Raw genomic sequence first — 21,192 nt, 5'->3', positions numbered from 1 at the left:
AAAAAAAAAAAAAAAACAAGAACAAAAGCAAAAAAAGTACAAATGGTGCAGAGTATAGTGGCTCATGCTTATAATCCCAGCACTTTGGGAGGCTGAGGTAGGAGGAGTGGTTTTAGCCCAGGAGTTGGAGACCAGCCTGGGCAACATTGCAAGACCCTATCTCCACAAAAATAAATAAATAAATAAAATTTTAATATAAATGGCCAATGAGTACATGAAAAAAGAAAGAAAAATCAAACTCACTAACAGTCATAGAAATATAAACTTAAGCAGCATTGAGGTACCATCTTCTGCTTCTCAAAATGACAAGAGACTTAAATATATATATTTAAAACTTAGTGTTGAGGGACTCTAAATGAGCACTTTCAAACACAGCCAATAAGAAGAGTATATTTTTATCAAAACCCCAGTAATAGTATATTTGCTTACTTTCTAGTGCTTCTATTTCTAGAAATTTATCTTGCAAAAAAATCCGACGTGTATACATATTTATTAGCATGTTCATCACAGCAAAAAGTTACAGGAAGAATAAGGAGAAGAAACCTATATGCCCAATGTCAGGGGGATTGTTTAGTAAGATGATACACAGTTGTTTAAAGATGCAAACATTGTATTTATTTTATTTTTTATTTTTTTTGTGACTGAGTCTCACTCTATTGTCCAGACTGGAGTGCAGTGGTGCGATCTCGGCTCACTGAAGCCTCCGCCTCCTGGGTTCAAGCGATTCTCCTGCCTCAGCCTTGTGAGTAGCTGGGATTATAAGCACTCACCACAACACCTGGCTAATGTTTTGTATTTTTGGTAGAGATGGAATTTCACCATGTTGGCCAGGCTGGTGTGGAACTCTTGACCTCAGGTGATCTCCTGCCTCGGCCCCCCAAAGTGCTGAGATTACAGGCGTGAGCCACTGTGCCCGGCCCAAAGAGGCAAACATTTAAAAACGTGTTTTTAAAAAATGAATAACGTGAATGTTCAAGATATATAAAGTTTTTTAAAAGCAAAATAGAACATTTCATCTATAGAGAGAAGGTGTAGAAAATAAAGATTTTTTTACTTTCTTTTATGCATGTTTGCAAATTCCAGTTAATCAGATGTAGATTTTTAAAAATAAATGAGGATGACCGAACTGATGCGCAATCCAGTCACATTTCGTAGTGAATAATGTGAGCACGCGGGCTTCAGCGTGTCAGTCTGATTTTTTATCGTCTGACTTTTTATGTTAAAGACCTTTCATGTGCTTCTCTTTTGTTAATATCTGATAATGGACACAAAACTGGGATCTTCAGATTGCATGTTCCAAATCAGTGACTTCTGTGTCAGATCTTTTTTTTCAGTCTATTTATCAAAGCAAGACAGGCAACTTGGACTGCCAGCACAATCTGTTGTCAGGAACTCTCCTCTTTTTCTTCAGCTACAAAAGCAGCAGGTCGCGCTGAATGACTGTTCACACAAGGAAAACACCGTACAGTGATGGCCTTTTGGTAGGCTTAATCAGTCAGGGGAGCCAGGATTTCAGAGCAAAATACTATAGTATGTTTCCCTCCTTTTAAAGTAAAAATTATCTAGTTGAAATGGGAGGGCCGGGCGCGGTGGCTCAAGCCTGTAATCCCAGCACTTTGGGAGGCCGAGACGGGTGGATCACGAGGTCAGGAGATCGAGACCATCCTGGCTAATACGGTGAAACCCTTTCTCTACTTAAAATACAAAAAACTAGCGGGGCGACGGGGGGGGCGCCTGTAGTCCCAGCTACTGGGGAGGCTGGGGCGGGAGAATGGCGTAAACCCGGGGGGCGGAGCTTGCAGTGAACTGAGATCCGGCCACTGCACTCCAGCCTGGGCGGCAGAGCAAGACTCCGTCTCAAAAAAAAAAAAAAAAAAAAAAAAATGGGAAAGAGTTCCCGTGTAGGACTTTTTCAGTTTATTAATAGTTTGTTGTTGCTGTTGTTGTTGTTTGTTTGTTTATTTAGAGACGAGGTCTCACTCTGTGGCCCAGGCGGGAGTGCAGTGGTGTGATCACAGCTCACTGAAGCCTTGAACTCCTGGGCTCAAGTGATTCTCCTGCCTCAACCTTTCAAGTAACTGGGACTACAGGTGTGCACCACCACCACCCCAGGCTAACTTTTAAAATTTTTTTGAAGAGATGGGGTCTTGCTGTGTTGCCCGGGCTATTCTTGAACTCCTGGGCTCAAGCAATCCTCCTGCCTCAGCCTCCCAAAGCGCTGGAATTATAGGTGTGAGCCACCATGCTAGGCCTCAGTTTTTGTTTTTTAATTTGTCCTGAAGCTCTTGGTCCCACCCTTTTGGGGATGGTGTTTTAGTTACTGTTTGAGAACCCAACAGCTGGAGGAAATAATTAGGCATAGATTCAAATTAAAAGGTTGGGAAGGGGCTAGGCGCGGTGGCTCACACCTGTAATCCCAGCACTTTGGGAGACCAAAGGCGGTGGATCGATCACCTGAGGTCAGGAGTTGGAGACCAGCCTGGCCAACATGGTGAAACCCCGTCTCTACTAAAAATACGAAAATTAGCCTGGCGTGGTGGTGCATGCCTGTAGTCCCAGATACTCCAGAGGCTGAGGCAGGAGAATCACTTGAACCCAGGAGGCAGAGGTTGCAGTGAGCTGAGATTGCTCCACTGCACTCCAGCCTGGGTGACAGAGCCAGATTCCATCTCAAAAAAAGAAAAAGAAAGGTTTGGAAGGAGACAAGTGTAGAAAGGGTAGGGTGTCCCAAGGTGGGAGGGCAGGGGGCGTTCCTGGAAAGTGATGGAAAGTGAGGGACACAGAATTGTCCTGATGGACAATAAAAGGCAAAGAGAGGAGAGTAGGACTATGGGGAGTGGGGGCCATCACCCCAGCTGATGGAATGTCAGCTACACTCAACCCTTCCAACACTGGGAACCTGGTGTCAAGAAATGAAGGAGAAACTGGAGGTGCCCGGGGCAGCCACTCCTTTGGTGATGTGGGTCATGTCCCCAGCCTCTGCAAGAACCTATCTTTGCAAAGGAGCTAGAGAAAGATGGACTTGCCACGGTCCCTGGTCTTGGGGGGCTGGGCGTGGAGCTGGAAAAGTGAGCAGGGGTGATGTGAGGCTCTCCAGGGGAGCAGGGACACACTCGCATGTGCACAGCCTGCCCAGTCTGGGGGTGCAGCTCGGCCCCTGCACACCCAGACAGGACTCATGGCTTGTCCTGCTGGGGAGCGAGGGGCACTGCGGTCGCCTGGTGCAGCCTAACCACAGGGCGGCGAATGGTCTTTTCTTTTGGTAGATGCTGGGTCTTGCTGTGTTGCCCGGACTGTAGTTTTTGCAGCTGTAAGTTGCGATGCAGCTCAGTCTGCATCTGTGCAGCCTCTGAAATAGTTGTATTTTTGTTGTTTTCTAGCCTGTTTTCACAACTTAGAACTTAAACGTATTTACTTCCCCCACCCCCAAAAGAAAATTGTGCCTTTTAGACAGAAATTACTTAGGATTTTAATATGATGTTCCTCTATCCAAAAAATTAAATTGTGATTATTATTTAATTTACCAACTGCTACTGAATCATATGTTTTTCTGTTTAGATTAAGCCCTCAGCAGTTCAGCAGATGAATCCTACAGTGGCAGATGGCTGGGAGTTTTTCTTGATGCTTTGAGGTGGATGTGGCCATTACCTCAAATACCAGCTAGGCATTAGAAAGCAAACACCAATACCTATTTTAACAAAGTAGCAAAGTAGCAAGTAGCTTTTTTTTTTTAATTCATCTTTTGGTTAACAAATGTATACACCTGATAGGAAGTTCGAAAAGTACAAAAGGACTCTCAGTGAAAGTCTCCCAGTCCTGTCCCTGGGCCACCCAGTTCCCTCATCGGACACATATTCAGGTGTGTGTGTGTGTGTGTGTGCGCGCGCCCGCCCTCATGCCACACAAATGTAAACTACTATCAAAATGTTCATCATAACTTTCCATCTCCATCCAAATAGAGCACCCTCATTTTGGCAGTTTTCTGGGCTCCATTGTTCAGATGTTCCATAATGTATTTAACCCATCCCCGTTGATGGAAATACCGGGTACCGAGGGTGTTCGTTGCAGATTTTTACTAATGGAAGATTGAACATCTACACAGTGGAATGCTAAGGGAATTGCTAAGTGGGATTGTTGGGTGAAAGGTTAAATGTTCTTTAAATTTTGAGAGGGTGTCGCCTCATTGCCTTCACACACTAGCCACATATGAGTGTGCCTATCCCCTGCCAGTAACGTGGTGCATGACCCAGCTGTTTCATCTTTACCTAATGCGCTAGATTAAAAATTGTATATCATTATGGTTTTTGTTTTTGTTGTATTAAGACAGAGTCTCACTCTGTCACTTAGGCTGAAGTGCAGTGGTGCGATCTCAGCTCACTGCAACCTCCACCTCCCAGGTTCAAGCAATTCTTCCACTGCAGCCTCCCAAGTAGCTGGGATTACAGACACCCGCCACCACACCTGGCTAATTTTTTCTATTTTCAGTAGAGACGGGGTTTCACCGTATTGGCCAAGATGGTCTCAAACTCCTGGTCTCAGGTGATCCACCCGCCTGGGCCTCCCAAAGTACTGGGATTACAGGCATGAGCCACCGCGCCCAGCTTCGTTGTGATTTTAACATAACATTTCTCTTGCCATGAGGCAGGCTGGACATGTTCTCAAGCATGTGTCTTTTTAAATTTATACACACTTATTTTAGTATGTAAATATTTTTGCAAATGATTTTATTAACAGGTCATCTTGAGAAAACTTAGTAATTGGCATTTGTGATGTGTGTGAATGCCGAGGCTCGGGTTTGGGCTCCCAGCGCCAGCATCCCATGGTTACGTTGAATATGTGATTCCCCTCATCCCTTAGCAACCCTAGGGGGTAGTTGTCGCTCCCCCATCAGACAGCTGAGCCCCCACTCCCCACGCTGCTCACGGGACCTGCTCAGTCCAGCCTTGAATTCACTAAAGACTGCACTGCAGCGGCTGGGCTCGGGCTCTGGAGTCCGACTTCATCATCATTGTTGGCAGAAGGATAGCCTTTGAGGGGTTTCTTCTTAACTGGAAGCCTTTTAAAGTCACTTCTGTGCGTCCGGATGCCTGCAGCGTATAAATGACTGCACCAGCAGCAGGCACCGAGGCAACTTTGTGACCTTGCTGTTGAGTCATCCTGGGGAACAGAGGATATGAATCACCTCAGGGCGGCCGCAGTGAGAGGACCCTGAGGGGCCGGAGCAGAGAGTGGAGAGCTTGGGAGCGCCTGGCCACCCCTGGCTCTGGCTCTGTCCCCAGCTGCTAGAGGAGAGAGAGGAGTGGGCTGTGGTGGTCCCCGCACCACAACTTAGTAATTGGCATTTGTGATGTGTGTGAGTGCCGAGGCTTGGGTTTGGGCCCCCAGCACCTGCATCCCATGGCTACGTTGAATATGTGACTCCCCTTGTGCCTTAGCAACCCTCAGCACACCCCAGCCACTGCCCTGCCGAGGACAGACTCAGGCCAGGTCTTCAGCAGGCCCAGGTGGCCCTGATAGCTCCCACCTGCATACTGGAGACATGGAGCCTGGATGGTAGGGCCTGTGCTGAGGTGTCACGGTGACGTCCCCATGGCCTCTAAGGGAGCCCAGGAGGGACACCTTAGACCGTCAGCATTCTGCCTGGCCTTCTCTTCGTCCCCTCCCTCCCTCCAGGCAAAAGCCAGTGAACTAAGTTGGGCTCCAGGCCAGCACCCTGATGCCCAGGACTGGGGGTGACCCGTGTTGGGAGGGCCTGGCACACGGGTGGATGGGAAGGGACCTCCCAGAACCCTTGCGGGGAAGGGGCTACGTTTTGCTTCCTGGTCGTGAGGAAGGTGGAGGGCAGCCAGTGAGCCCGCCCTTCAGTCCCCGGTCTGCTGGCCTTCAGCTCCGACCCCAGCAGATGTCACCCTGGTGGGGCAACTGTATCACCACATCACAACGCATCGAAGGTCGCAGCATCAGAGACAGCAGTGATTTGTTAACACAGGGGTCGGGAGAAGCCACAAAACAACCCAAATCAGGCTGGAATGCACGGCTCAGGGGTCCACGGTGAACCCTGGATCATAAGGAGACCATGTAGGTAAAGAGCCGGGAGGAGAAATCGTGCAGCCTTGAGCTTTGCTGATGGTGGGGAACAAAGGGTTGATCTAAGTGCGGAGGTAGGAGTGGGACTCCGAGGACAGACACTGTGGGCCTGGCCGGCCAGGCAGCATGGCCCATGCTTGACCGTGACCTGCAGGACAAGCTGAACTGCTTTCAATAACAGGGAATTGGGGCCTGCGGGCTGCGTGAAAGCCCATCGCTCTGTGGGTGTTAGGCCTGGCCTTCCACCTTTCTCCATCAGAAGTAGGTTGGCTTCCTCCAGACTTTTCTTGGTGTCCCGGTTCCTCCTTTGTGACCTCTTGCTGATGGGTTGGGGGTCTCCTTTGTTTTTCAAATGTGTCACTTGAACAGGGTGGTGTAGGTGACCCTAACTCCGGGACCTGGCTGGTCCTGAGGCCACAGGACGTCACCACCCCAGAGCAGCCCAGTGACCTGTGCTGCCTGAGAGGGGGCCTGCCCACCTGGCCTCAGGCCCTGGTCCTGCCCCCGTAGGCAGCATGGCTCCCAGTGCCTCTGTGGGCCACTCTCCATCCCGTGGGCGCCATGCTGGCCCAGGGCCCCCAGTCTTGGAATTCTCTGGACTCCCTGTCACTGGAGGGTGGGGGAGATGCTCTCTGAATGAGGCTAACCCCCTGTTATCTGCGACTCTCCACAGTGAGGGGCAAAGCCGTGTCAGTCAGAGAAAATCAAGATTTCCTGAGAAAAATACAACCCAGCTCTCCCTGAACGTGGCAGGTGGGCGCCGCGGGGTACAGACCCGGCTTCTCCCATGGACCGGCTGGCCGTGCAATTCCAGCCATCCGTGATCCATCCTCACACGGCGGTCAGAGGGGATGGACTTAAAAATGGGAGCCAGAACCTGGAGGTCCCTGCTCCATCCCCACGGTGGTGGTGCTGTCGCACCTGCACGTGCCTAGGGCCCCTGCCTCCCACCCGCTCCCGCCTCCCCCACGGCCGTCCATCTCCCACCCCTCGTGGCGCCCGCCCCTTCTCTGCACAGGCCTTGGTGTCCCTGGGAATGGGCTTTCCTGCCCTTCTTTGGGACTCAGCCCCAGTGCCAGAGCAGCGTCCCATCCCACCCTTGGTGAAGGCGGTTCCCAGATGCTGGATCAATCATAACCCCAGAACATCTGCCGGGGCTCTGAGACGGCCAGGCCCCAGGCTGAGCATTTCTCATTGTGCACCCCACTTCCTGGCAACAGCCTGATGAGGCCAGGACTGTTCTTCCCATTTGGCAAATATGGAAACTGAGGCTTAGGATTGAGGAATCCCATCCACAGCAGAGACTCTGGCTAAGTCCCAAGGTCAAGGCTGTGCCCATTTGCTGCTCAGCTGCCCGTGGTGGGCTTCAGGTGCCTCAGTCCTGGCGAATTGCAAAGCCACCTGGGCTGAGCCCCCTGAAGAAAGTCCAGGCTTGATCGGAGTTTAATCTTCACAAGGAATCCAAGCCAGGAATGGGCTTAGGAAAGCCAAGAAGTGTGACAAGAATACTGGCAGATAGCAACGGAGCTGAGAGCCCCGTTCGGAGACCAGAGATTCAGACAGTCGGGTCCAGGCTACATGGGCATTCCCTGAGAAGGAGCGTCTGTAGCAGTGATACATTTCCCTGAGAAGGAGCTTCTGTAGCAGTGATACATATGTTCACACGCACCCTGATACACACACATTCACACACACACATACTCTCATTCACACACATTCTCACATTCACTCACCTTCATACACATTCACCCACTGTCACCCGCTCACACTTTCACACACAGCCACACATTCACGCTCACACATTCACCCACCTTCATACACACTCATTTACACAGTCACACAATGCATTCACACACATTTACACCCACCCTCATACCACACATTCACTCACATACTCATTCCACCAATGTTCACACACTTCATACACCACCCATCCCACTCACATTACCCCATCTCATACACACCTCATTTTACACTCACAACACACATTCACATTCACGCCCACCCTCATACGCACCCATTCACATTCACTCATTCACACCCACCCTTGTACACACTCATTCCACACAGTCCATACACGCATTCCACACACATTCCACCCTACATACACAGTCACGTGGCATGCCATTCACTTCATCGTATACACTCATACACCACTTACTATGTGCCCCCCCACACCACACATTCACTTACATGCTCTCCAGCCACAACCCCATCATACATTCCACCACATTCACTTACACACTCACACACCCATATCCACACTCACAATCACTCACACCACGACTCTCACACACCCATAACACATTCACTCACAAAAACACACATACACCCATACACACATTCATCACAATCACCCCACACACGTGCTCTCACACACCATATACACATTCACCAATCAACACGCTCACAGCCACACCCATATACATTCACTCACAAAAACAACACTGACACCACCACATATACACATTCACTCACACAATCACACACAGCTCTCACAGCCACACCCATATACACATTCACTCACACTTACACCTTACCCATATACACATTCACTCACAATCACAACATTCACTTCACAGTCACCACACAGTTCATCACAGCCACACCCATGTACACACTTCACAATCCACACTATACACTCCACACCCATGTACACATTTACTCACAATCACACCCATATACACATTCACCCACCAACCACACCACTCTCCCACACCCAGTTATACACATTCACTTCACAGTCATATGCTCTACAGCCACACCCAATATACACATTCCACTCACAAAAACACACACTCTTACACCCATCATTACACATTCACTCACAATCTACATGCTCTTCACACACCCATATACACATTATTCACTCAAGTTCACACGCTGTCACCACACTTCATACACACATTCACCCACAATCACTTATACACATGCTCTCACCCATATACACATTCACTCACAATCACACACATGCTCTCACACACCCATATACACATTCCACTCACGGTCACTTACATGCTGTCAACACATATACACATCACCCACAATTCACTTACCACACATGCTCTCACACACCATATGCACATTTACTCACAATCACACACAATGCCTCACACACCCATATACACATTCACTTACATGCTCTCACACACTCATATACACATTCACCCACAATCACACATGCTCTCACAGCCACACCCATATACCCATTCCACCACAATCTCCCACATACGCACTCTCATTCCTTCACACTCACACCCTGACTCGCATATGTGTATGCACACATACGCTCATTCCCACTCGCCCTCACAGGCTCACACTGCCTTCCACTACCCTGGGACGAAAGTGCCATGGAAAGGCAATCTTGCCATGTTCATGGCTGAGTGCCCAGTGCCTAGACCAGTGCTTGGTGCTCAGCAGATACTCAGTGAGCATTTGTGGAGTGAAGGAATGAACGAGTGAATGAATGAAGAGTGAGCAGAGCCTGGATCCGTCGTCAGCTCTATGATGCCATGCAGAGGCTTAAAGGAGAGCAACAGTAATATTGACAAGGAAAAGATAGCCATATCAACATGACAAATAATTTGACATACAAAATGAAGACACACAGCCTGGAAGCTAAAATTCACAGGTGACATTGCCTGTAAGTGGATGTGGAGGGGTGAGATGTCCAGGAAATGAGACTCAGCCATACCAATTAGCGGGGATTCAGGCCAAGGCCCACAGCTGAAAGGCCCTACCTGCCATTGCCCCCGGCCCTGAAGATCAGGACAAAGATACTGTCGGCCAGAAGATCCGGGTGATCCAGAGCCAGGGTGTCACCCCAGGTGTCTCTAGCACGTGTGCTTCAGGGCCATGTGGTTTAATGGCATGCTTTTCTGTGATGTGGTGCTGTGGGCATGGGGGTTTCCCCTTGGTATCATTAGTATCAGTTTTGTGAGTTGTGTTTGCTTAGAACTTGGGAGCTGTAACTGCTTGACATTTTCTTAGGAAACTTAAATTTAGCAGCAGGAAAATGAATTCATAACAGCATCTGTAGCAGAGAAGCTTCTGGGAAACTGGCTGCCCGTTGTAGCCTCACTTTTGTGTTGGCGGACACTGGCCGACCCGGGGTCTGCTGCCAGTCAGCGCTGGGCTGCAGTTCTGCCGCTTTGGGGCCCGCTGCTGTGTGCTTGCTGTGGCTGCTTTATAGGTAGATGAGGCAGACGTGATGTGGGGATGGCCACGGAGAGGCCACAGGCTCATTTGAGCGTCTCATCTCTGACCATCGCTGACTCAAGTCAGGTGCAGACCCTGGGGGCTGGGTGGGCCCCGGCTGCTGATGGTGGTTCGGGGCCTGCAGTTGGCTGCTGGCCCTGGAATAACATCACTGTGAACGCTCTGTGGGGTGCTCCCAGCTTCCACATTCGTCCCTTATTTTAGAGTGCTCTGTCAGGCGGGTGGGTGGGCAGAGCTTTGCAGGGAAGCAGCAGTGAGAGCTCCCGCAGGCGGGCATCAAATGCCCAGCAAACCCCTGCACTGCCTGGGAGGTGGCAGCATCTCCGCTCCTCCAGCATCCAGCCATGTGACTTTGGGGACGCAACTTCACTTCTCTGTGTCTTTTTCCTTTTGGTAAAACGGGAGCTTCTGTCTGTCCTTCCTGGGGGACCTGGGAGGATTAAGTGAAACAGCCTGCAAAACCCCACCACTCCAGAGCCCACTGCATTCTGGGAACAAATCCCTCTAATCCTAGAGCTCCTGCTTTCATGCCAAAGCCCTGAGCCCTGGGTCAGGCTCTGATGAGTGGGGAAACCGAGGGCGGCCCTAAAAGGAGTGAGGCAGGGGATGGGCACCTACCACCACCCTGACCCCTACCCCTCCCTCACCCTCACCCCTACCCTCACCCTCACCCCTACCTTCACCCTCACCCCTACTCTCACCCTCACCCCTACCCCCACCCTCACCTCTACCCTCACCTTCACCCTTACCCCTACCCCGGGCTCCTCACTGCTCTGTTTCCATCCCTCCTCTGTGGCCATAACAAATTACCAGAAACCGGGTGGCAGAGGATGACAGGAATTGATTCTCCCACGGCCTGGGCAGGCCGCGCTCCCTCCGACAGCTCTGCAGAGGATCCTTCTGGCCAACTCCAACTGCTGATGGCTGCATCAGTCCCATCTCTGCCTGTGCCTTCTCTTTGTGTCTGTGTCACATTGTCAGATCTCCCTCGGTCTCTTTTATAAAGACACCCATCATTGGTTTGGGGCCAGCCTTAACCCAGAGTGATCTCATCTTGAACTCCTTGACTCAATTATGTCTGTACAGACTCTTTTCCCAAATAAGGTTCCACTCACAGGCACTGGGGTTAGGATGTGGATGTAGCTTCTGCAGGGGCCACAGTTCAACCCCCTATGTTCCTCCTGGGAAGCGACTGAGGGACCTGAACCTGCCCTAAGTCGAGGAGTATCAGAGGGTGATGGGGAAGAGGAAGGTGTGTCATTGGGTTGATTTGTAAACAAGGGAGGAAGGTGAGCCGGGATCTGCCACCTGCCCTTACGGAATGACTGGTGAGATGCAGAGCTGCTGTTAGTTCCTAGTCAGCTATTCAGAGTCTCAGTAATCAGGTAATAATAATGACATCAAATAAAGGCACCTCCAGAAAATTGATCAGGTTATGTATGGATTTCTTTCTCTCTTCCAAAATGAAAATTGCATTATTGGTTCCATTATAAAATCAGACCATGATACACGTTCATTGTTAAATTATCAGGCGATTCAAAAGGTAAAAATAGTAAAACATCCCCCCAGATTCCACCCCTGTAACGCTCGGGCTTGACACTGGCCCGTTTCCCCGTTTCCTCCTGATGTTTTTCTGGGTGTGGAAGAACAGGATTCCTCCCACCTGTGGGTGTGCACCCACTCATGGGCCGAACCGCCACACCCAGCTCCACACCCACTTCCACACCCACCACCACACCTAGCTCCACACCCACTTCCACACCCACTGCTACACCCAGCTCCACACCCACCGCCACACCCACTGCTACACCCAGCTCCACACCCACCGCCACACCCACCGCCACACCCACTGCTACACCCACTGCTACACCCAGCTCCACACCCACTGCTACACCCAGCTCCACACCCACCGCCACACCCACTGCTACACCCAGCTCCACACCCACTGCTACACCCAGCTCCACACCCACTACTACACCCAGCTCCACACCCACTGCCACACCCAGCGCACAGGCGGAACCACCACACCCAGCACATGGGCCGAGCCACCCTTGGCAGCTGTTGTGTAGCTGACATCTGTCTTTTTTTTTTTTTTCAGACAGAGTATCACTCTGTCACCCAGGCTAGAGTGCAGTGGCATAATCTGTGCTCACTGCAGCCTCTGCCTCCTAGGTTCAAGTGATTCTCATGCCTCAGCCTCCCAAGCAGCTGGGATTACAGGCGCGTGCCACCACACCCAGCTAAGTTTTGTATTTTTAGGAGAGACAGGGTTTTACCATGTTGGCCAGGGTGGTCTTGCACTCCTGACCTCAAGTGATCTGCTCACCTCGGCCTCCTAAAGTGCTGGGATTACAAGAGTGAGTCACCACGCCCCGTCTGACCTCTCGTTTTTGTCTTGTTTCGTATTTTGAATCTTAGGCTGTCTCCAGTTGTCAGTATGGTAAGTGTTCTCTCACAGGGAGTAGCCTCTGTGCCCTGTCACCTTAGGGGTAATGTGCTCCCTAGGAAGAGTAGCCTGACTGCCATCCCCGGCCGCAGGTGTTACCAGCTGCTCCTGCAGCAGCCATCCCAGGCCCCAGCAGGAGGCGATTTTTCCCTTTCAACGCCCTGCTGAGCCTCTCTCTGCTCCTCTCTGTCTCAGCACGAGGCTAGTGCCTTCATGGAAGGCCAACTTCGGGTGGTAACCGTGGGGTCTCCCTGCCACAGGCCATGTTTGAGCTGGTCACTTCTGAGGCATCCTACTACAAGAGCCTGAACCTGCTCGTGTCCCACTTCATGGAGAACGAGCGGATGAGGAAGATCCTGCACCCGTCAGAGGCGCACATCCTCTTCTCCAACGTCCTGGACGTGCTGGCCGTCAGTGAACGGTGAGGATGGGGCAGACAGTCACCTCCCTCAGGGCCCTTCTTCATCCCGGGGCAAATGCTTGAGACACTGGTGACAAGTGCTTGATACTGGCTTCTCTACGTCCAGATGTTTGGAATGTTCCATAATAAAATATAAATAAATGAACACATAAATCCAAACCTCACCACCCTTCCCGGCAGGGTGGCCAGTCACGTCCCCTTGCGTCCCTTCTTATGAGCACCTGTGCCCCACACAAAGCTCTGCACTGAGCATACTGCTGGCCCCAGGGTGGAGTGACACTGAGTCTAGCTCTCTCAAGCATCATACCCGTGGTTGGACAGGTTTAAACCAGGCAGGTCCACGGGAGTCTTGTGACAGGGACAGAAGGTGTCCATGTAAGCTGCTCCTTACCCTAGCAGAAAGTCCCAATGGCGCATGCAGGGCCCCCAGGCCCTGTGCAGGGTGCAGCCCTGGATTCCCACGTCCTCACCTCCTGAGTGCGTTTGCCATGGCTGGTGGAAGTGGCTCTGGGAGCTGTGCTTCCAGCAGGGACTGTGTGAAGCCTGGGCTGAGCTGCAGCAAAGGAAGAGTAGACAGACATCTGTCCATCGAATCCTGTGAAAAGGAAATGAACCAAATTGTGTGGCCAGGATGAAAGAGCACTTACCATCCCCAGGGCAGGCCACGGAGTTTTGCAGCCAGAAGCCATATGGGGCTCAGCTGGGACAGTGCCTGGTGATCAGATGGGAAACCGAGGCGGGGCCCGGCGCAGCCCCGCTCTGAGCAGTGGGGATCTGCTCAGCATCACGTGTGGCACCCTGGGAGCTGCTCACTGTCTATGGGCCTCCAAGTGGGTCTGCCCTCCACATTGACACTCTCACTTCTGTTTGCAGTCCCCTCATCCCCTCATGGCAGCCCCTTCTAGTGGATTTGGGAGGTGATGGCTGACTGGGGTCAGAGTGGCCTGTGAGACCCCTGGGCTTCTGCCATGGCACTTTTTTTTTTTTTTTTTTTTTTGAGGCAGTTTCACTCTTGTTGCCCAGGCTAGAGTGCAATGGCGTGATTTCGACTCATGGCAACCTCCGCCTCCTGGATTCAATTCTCCTGCCTCGATCTCCTGAGTAGCTGGGATTACAGGCGTCCACCACCACGCTCGGCTAATTTTTTGTATTTTTAGTAGAGACAGGGTTTCACCATGTTGGCCAGGCTGGTCTCGAACTGCTGACCTCAGGTGATCCACCCGCCTTGGCCTCTGAAAGTGTTGGGATTACAGGCATGAGCCACTGCGCCTGGCCCTGCCACGGCACTTCTGTCTTATGTACTTATTTGTATTTTACTGTAGAAAATTCCAAGCATGCAGAGGTAGACATCCATGTGCGCTGGTCACCAGCATCAGCAGTGGTCAGCCCAGGGGCCAGTCCCCACCCCCCAGGGGACCCTTCTGAAGCAGAGTCTCATGGTCATCTATTTTATCCTTAAACACATCAGCTCACACCTGAAAGGTGAGGGCTTTCGGTGCTCCCAGCGCTATCAGCCCTGTGAAAACACAGTAATTCTTCAAGATGATCAAATACACCACCAGTGCTCGGTGGCCCTGCCGACAGATCTTGTCGGCCTGTACACTCACCACGCACACTGGTATGTCTAAGTCAGGCTCTCACGCTGCCCTTGGTGAGACAATCTCCCACCCTCCCCCCCGGCCACCCTCCACCCCAAGCCGCTGCCTCTCGCAGGTTCCTCCTGGAGCTGGAGCACCGGATGGAGGAGAACATTGTCATCTCTGACGTGTGCGACATCGTGTACCGTTATGCGGCCGACCACTTCTCTGTCTACATCACCTATGTCAGCAATCAGACCTACCAGGAGCGGGCCTACAAGCAGCTGCTGTGAGTGTGCCCAGCGAGGGGCTCGGGCAGGGGCGGCACCCAGCACAGCCATACCAGTGCTGGCCCAGGCTCCTTACACGGTGGCGCTTCATGGTCCTTCACCTCTGTGTTCCCAAGGTCCACATAGGCCACCCGAGTTGGCCAGGCTGGTGACAGTATCCCAACCCGGCACGTTCCAGGGTGTTTTGGTGTCACTAGAGAAACATTAGCCCAGCCAGACCCCAAGAGAATCAGCGTAGCATCCACGGGACCTGGATCCAACGGCTGAGCAGAGCACTGTACAGTTAGAAAAGATAGCGTGAGGTCAAGTGAGGTCACGTGGACAATTCAAAACCCTGGACATCAGAGACTGGGTTTGAACTAGCGACAGGGGCAGGGACAGGGTGGGAAGGAGCCTTGGTGGGGCTCTTCCAGCAGCGCCGGGGCGTTGATTGCTAGGCTGCCCGTTTTGAAAACTTTCTCTGAGGGTTAGTTGACAAGGTAATTTTCCAGCCAACGTGCCTCTTCTGAATTCTCTGCACTGAGGTTTGCGCTTCAGTGACTGGGGTTAGCCAGGGAGGCCATCCTGGCTCCGCACAGAAGCACCGAGGGATTTTTCCAGTCGCAGCGTCTGCACATTGCACCTCACTGGCTTTTCCACCAAGACGTGGAATTCATGGTGCCTGTTTCGAGCCTGAGTCTTTGGGCATTTGGGTATTTTAACAGTTGGTGAAGGAAAATTGGAACTGGAGGGAATCAGGATGCAATTTTAGGGGGGTAAACACTGAGAAGGCAAGCATGTGGCAGATTAGGAAGCACTCACAGCACCCAAGAGCCCACTGCTGTGGCCCCCGCCAGGCCACGTGAGCACAGAGGCTGAGTGACAGGCAGAGCGCCCGACCCTGCCATCCCGCTGTCCCTGTCATCCCGCTGTCCCTGCCATTCCTGCTGACATGCATGTGGCTGAGCTCACCTCCAGCTCTCACAGCCCTCATCCGCGCTGCAGCCCGGCCCACCACCAAGCCCACCTGTCAGAAATAGTGCAGGCTGTCCTGTCGATGTCTATAGCCTGCTGCCCGTTCCTGTCACTATGTGGGTTTACCTTGCCACGGTTTCCCGCTGGGTGAAATCATCTAATTGTGCGTCTGATTCACAGACTTGGCCACACGAGGAATCCTTGTCCTCCCACAGACAGCATATTGTGCCAAGTCTTCAAGGCCAGGCATGTGAAGCCACTATTGTTATTTGACTTGTACGTGAACAGTCTATTTTCCTTTTGAAAAAAAACACAAAGGAAGAAATCAACATGTTTTCTGAGCCCGTGGGTCGTCTGGATCCTGGGAGGCTGTGAATGGGGAGGAGGAGTCTCCAGTTCATGCCTCCTGCAACCCAGAGACCTACTCCACGTGTCTGTGTCCCAGCCAGGAGAAGGCGGCTTTTCGGGAGCTGATCACGCAGCTAGAGCTCGACCCCAAGTGCAAGGGGCTGCCCTTCTCCTCCTTCCTCATCCTGCCTTTCCAGAGGATCACACGCCTCAAGCTGTTGGTCCAGGTACAGCCTCCTCCACCTGACCCACAGACAGGGTTTCCCAGGCTTTCCTGTGGTCATTCCGGGGCCCTGTTCCGGGTCATTGGCTTTCTAGGAGGTCTCTTGTTTCAACAGATACTATTTTAAGCTCCTCCCATTTGTGCCAAGCACGTTCCTGGGCAGTGAGGGCACCGCCCCTGCTCCCAGGGAGCCCCATCGCAGAGGGGACAGACTGATCCATGCACAGCCAGGAAGTGGGCATGGCTGTGGGGACAGCCAAATGGACCCACATGACAGGGGTGGTTGGCTGGCCACTGCCAGTTGCAGGGGTGGGGGCAGGTCAGGAAAGACACGTGACGTGTAAGCTGAGACCTGGCTGACAGGGAGGAGCTGGTGGGGGCAGGTAGAGGAAAGAACATTCCAGGCAGAGGGAACCGCTTGTGCAAAGGCCCCGAGACTGCAAGGTTCATGGCCAGAAAGGCCAGCAGCGAGCTCGGGAGCATGACCGGGACGGGAGTGGGTGTGGAGATGGGGACAGAGGCAGGTCCAGGGAAGACATTGGGTCCTGTCCTCAGTGTGACGGGAGTCACCTGATCAGACCCACTTTTAGGAGCTGGCCCTGGCTGCTCCAGAGGGTGATGGAAACAGGGAAGGGGTTACACTGGCCTGTGGGGCTGGGTCGGGGAGTAGGGTCCCGGCAGGGATATCAGGGAATTGAAATCTGTGACTGGATGAGAGAAGGACCAAGAGTGACTCTTCAGTTTTTACCTTGAGCAGTTTGGGAGTGTGCGGCCATTGCTGAGATGGGGAAGTCTTGGGGCATGGAGGACTCGGGATTCAGGCAGGATTCATGGAGGACTCGGGATTCAGGAGTTTGAGATGACTTTGTATAGTTCAGTGTCAGAGTTAAAGGGAGAAGTCGGGCAGGACCCATTGGCATCAAGGTGGTAATTAACCGAAGAGACCACCAAGGAAGGAGAGAAAGGGGCCTGAGACCAAACTCAGGGACGCAGCCAGGCCTGGGAAGGAACAGCGGTGAGGAAGGGGGAAACCCACAGAGCTGGAGGCATGGGAGACTGCGGGGGATGGGGCTTCCAGAAAAGGGAGGCCAGGCCCAGAGGGCCTTAAGACCCCCTCCGCCTGACAGGCCCAGTAGACAGGACGGACCCACGCCACGGCTGACAGGCCCGAGAGGCAGGACCGAGACCCCTCCGCGCTGACAGGCCCAGAGGCAGGACCGAGATCCCCTCCGCCGAGCAGCCCAGTGTGAGACAGGATGAGACCCACTCTACCTGAGCAGGGCCAGAGGCAGGAGCCGAGATCCCTCTGCCTGACAGGCCCAGTGAGACAGGATGGAGGACCCACTCGTCACCTGACAGGCCCAGAGGCGAGGACCGAGATCCCTCCGCGCTGACAGGCCAGTGGAGACAGGATGAGACCGCACTCTCACCTGACAGGCCGCCAGAGGCAGGGGCCGAGATCCCCTCCGCGACAGGCCCAGTGAGGACAGGATGGAGAGCCCACTCCACCCACAAGGCCCAGAAGGCAGGACGAGATCCCGCTCGCGCCTGGACGAGGCCCCAGTGAGACAGGATGGAGGACCCACGTCCCACCTGACAGCCCAGAGGCCGAGGACCGATGACTCCCCGCGTCCGGCCTGACAGGGCCGCAGTGAGCAGGACAGAGACCCCCTCGCCCTGGACAGGCCCAGAGGCAGGACCGAGAACCCCCTCCGGCCTGTACGAGGCCCAGAGGCAGACCGGACCCCCTCCGCTCTGACAGGTCCAGAGGCGAGGACCGAGACCCCCCTCCGCCTGACCAGGCGCCAGAGGCAGAGACCGAGACCCCCTCCGCCTGACAGGCCCAGAGGCAGGACCGAGACCCCCTCCGCCTGACAGGCCCAGAGGCAGGACCGAGATCCCCTCCGCCTGACAGGCCCAGAGGCAGGACCCAGATCCCCTCCGCCTGACAGGCCCAGTGAGGCAGGACAGAGACCCCCTCTGCCTGACAGGCCCAGAGGCAGGACTGAGACCCCCTCTGCCTGACAGGCCCAGTGAGGCAGGACAGAGACCCCCTCTGCCTGACAGGCCCAGTGAGGCAGGACAGAGACCCCCTCTGCCTGACAGGTGCTGGGGCGCTGTCTACTGATGCCCTGGGCAGAGGGAGCCATTGGCAGCTGGGCTGGTGAAGTGGACGGTGTAGAGTGCAGCTGTGGTCCTGAGGGGCATGAGCTGAGGGGGACCTTAGAGCCACAGGTAGCAGAGGTCAGAGGTCAGACAGGTGAGAAGCCAAAGACCTACAGGCAGCTACTCCAAAAGAGCAGAATTAGAGAGGAGGCCCGTCCCAGGAGGAGAGGGCTCGGGAGCATGAGGCCAAGGAAGCAGGTGTCAGGAGAAGCTAACAGAGATACCAACGTGAGGCACAGCCGGGACGGCGACCCCAAACCAGAAGACACCTGTAATGAACACAATTCCATGGGAATTTTTGTTTAACTTGGAAAAAGTGAAACGAAAGACAGTAACATTTCCTAATTATGCAGTGAAAAATATTTTAGGACATTTGATAGGGAAAGTGCATATGGATATATTAAAACCTTAGCTTCTGTAAGATGAAAACCAACAATAAGATGAAGAGCAATGGGAATGCAGTGATTAGGAAATGGTGGCATGGGGACAGCTGGGGTGGGCGCTCAGGGAAGGGCTCAGAGAAAGGGGTGGTGGGTCAGGGACCATTCCAGAGAGAACAGCAAGTCTCCGCATCAGGCAGCATGCTGGGGACATACTGAGAGGAGGCTGGCGTGGGAGAGCACGCACCAGGCTAAGGAACCCATACTGTCCTCCATTTGAGGCCACCAATGCCACCTGGTCAGATGTAGCTTTTATGCCTGTGAGAAAAGATGCACCTGGACTGTGCTGTGTAGCCAGGATTTGGAAGTAGGGGGACAGCTAATGACAGGCGAGGTGACCACATACAGGGCAGGAGAAACAGGAAGGCGGCTGTGGGTCTCAAAGGTCTCTGGCTTGGCTGCCAGGCAGAGGCGGGCAAGTGACCACAGGAGAGGTCTGGGCTGCTGTCAGGGGAGGCGTCTGTGCTGCCGTGGCACCCAGCAGCCGGGAGGACAGGTGGTTGGTGCTCAGATGCACCCAGCCTACCTACAGGACAAAAGCCAGTCAGAAAACATGGGCATGGTGGCGATTGCTAGGAGGAAACTATGTAGAGTTTATAGAGCAATGCCAAAATTATAATTTACAGGTGAAAGCAGTGTGGGCATAATTTTTTGTTAATTGAAGAAAACTGAACAATTGGAAAAAAGACTCTTTCATACACTTTCATGGATAAGACCAAAGTTAACAAAGTTTCGGGGCCAAATGACAGTCCCAGGGAGGAGAGGGAAGCCCTTGGTCTCCCTACCCTCGTCCCGTAAGCATTTAGCTCCCCTTGGGGACAGAGCTGACCCTGACTGAGCGCGCAACAGTCCTCACTGCTGGATGCCACACACACAGCCGGATGCTGGATGCGGGCTCTCTTGCCCTCCATTTGTCAGATGGAGACTGTGTGCATGTGTGTGTGTGCATGCATGTGTGTGTGCAGGTAAACATGTGTGTATGCGCATGTATGTGCATGTGTGCTTGTATGCATGTTTGTACACGTGTGTGCATGTGTGTGCACTGTTTGCAGGTGTGCATGCATCGTGTGCATGTGTGCGCAAGCATGTATGCATGTATGTGTGCACACAGGTCTGCATGCATGTGTATGTGCGCGTGTTGCAGCATGGGGCTGGACTGGTGCAGTAGGGAGGCAGTTACGGTCAAGGTGGGAAATGGGAGGAAAGATCAGAAAAGATTAAAGTTAACGCAGCCTTTCCCTGTGCGTAGAACATCCTGAAGAGGGTAGAAGAGAGGTCTGAGCGGGAGTGCACTGCCTTGGATGCCCACAAGGAGCTGGAAATGGTGAGTTTCGCCTCCTCTTGTGCTGTATCCCAATGCACTGCTTTTCTCATCCAGGCGCACGTTTCTGGCCCTGCTCCCCACGTGTCCATGTGTCTTTTTAGAAAATGCAAATTTATTTTAAAATTCACTTTTACAATCCAGAAGAGTCACTGGGACTTAAAAAATATACACCAGATGTGGCTTGTGTAGAGCCTTCTTCACCCTGCTTCCTGGCTCCAGCCTTACGTACCCGCCCCATGTCTGTTACTGTACCGTAGCACAGCCCTCAGGACACTCTACACCGGTGTGGAGCTCTGTGATCATGCACAGGCCCTGATTCCTCTCATCAGCCGCCTGGTATCGTTCTATGCAGGCATCTGGGGTGCACACAGACCCCAGGCTTGCCTTTGCCTGTTTCTCCATGTCAGAAGCAGTCTCTCCTCCCTCTTGTGAGGCTCACCGAGGCTGGTTCCCACTCTCCCTGGGCCCTGACGTAGCCCTTTACTCTGAACCACACCACTCTCCCGTTCCTTGGAGCTCAGTCGCCCCTGTGCATCTCTGTGCGGGGATTCACTGGCACTGCCCAAGAGCCTTGGGCCTTTGCTGCCCAAAAGTGCAAGGACCATCTCCTGACTCTCAGAGAGAGACGGCTCCTCCTGGATGTTTGGAGCAGAGCAGGGGTTTTGCAGGAAGGGCCAGCGAGTATGTTTCAGTCCTCA

The 21,192-nt window shown here is 52.9% G+C and overlaps 1 protein-coding gene across 1 annotated transcript in view; it reads left to right on the top strand.

The window, feature by feature from the left end:
• NGEF (neuronal guanine nucleotide exchange factor) overlaps nt 1–21,192 on the top strand; it is a 143,472-nt gene that overhangs the window by 112,795 nt on the left and 9,485 nt on the right. The window contains 4 exon segments of the mRNA XM_017859388.1: nt 13,012–13,172; nt 14,886–15,038; nt 16,439–16,568; nt 20,420–20,494. Coding sequence (XP_017714877.1) covers nt 13,012–13,172; nt 14,886–15,038; nt 16,439–16,568; nt 20,420–20,494 — 519 coding nt within the window.

The sequence above is a fragment of the Rhinopithecus bieti genome, unplaced genomic scaffold, assembly GCF_001698545.2.
Source record: "Rhinopithecus bieti isolate Rb0 unplaced genomic scaffold, ASM169854v2 scaffold_50517, whole genome shotgun sequence".
In the NCBI taxonomy this organism is placed as follows: domain Eukaryota; kingdom Metazoa; phylum Chordata; class Mammalia; order Primates; family Cercopithecidae; genus Rhinopithecus; species Rhinopithecus bieti.
This window is presented reverse-complemented; position numbering and strand designations above follow the sequence as displayed.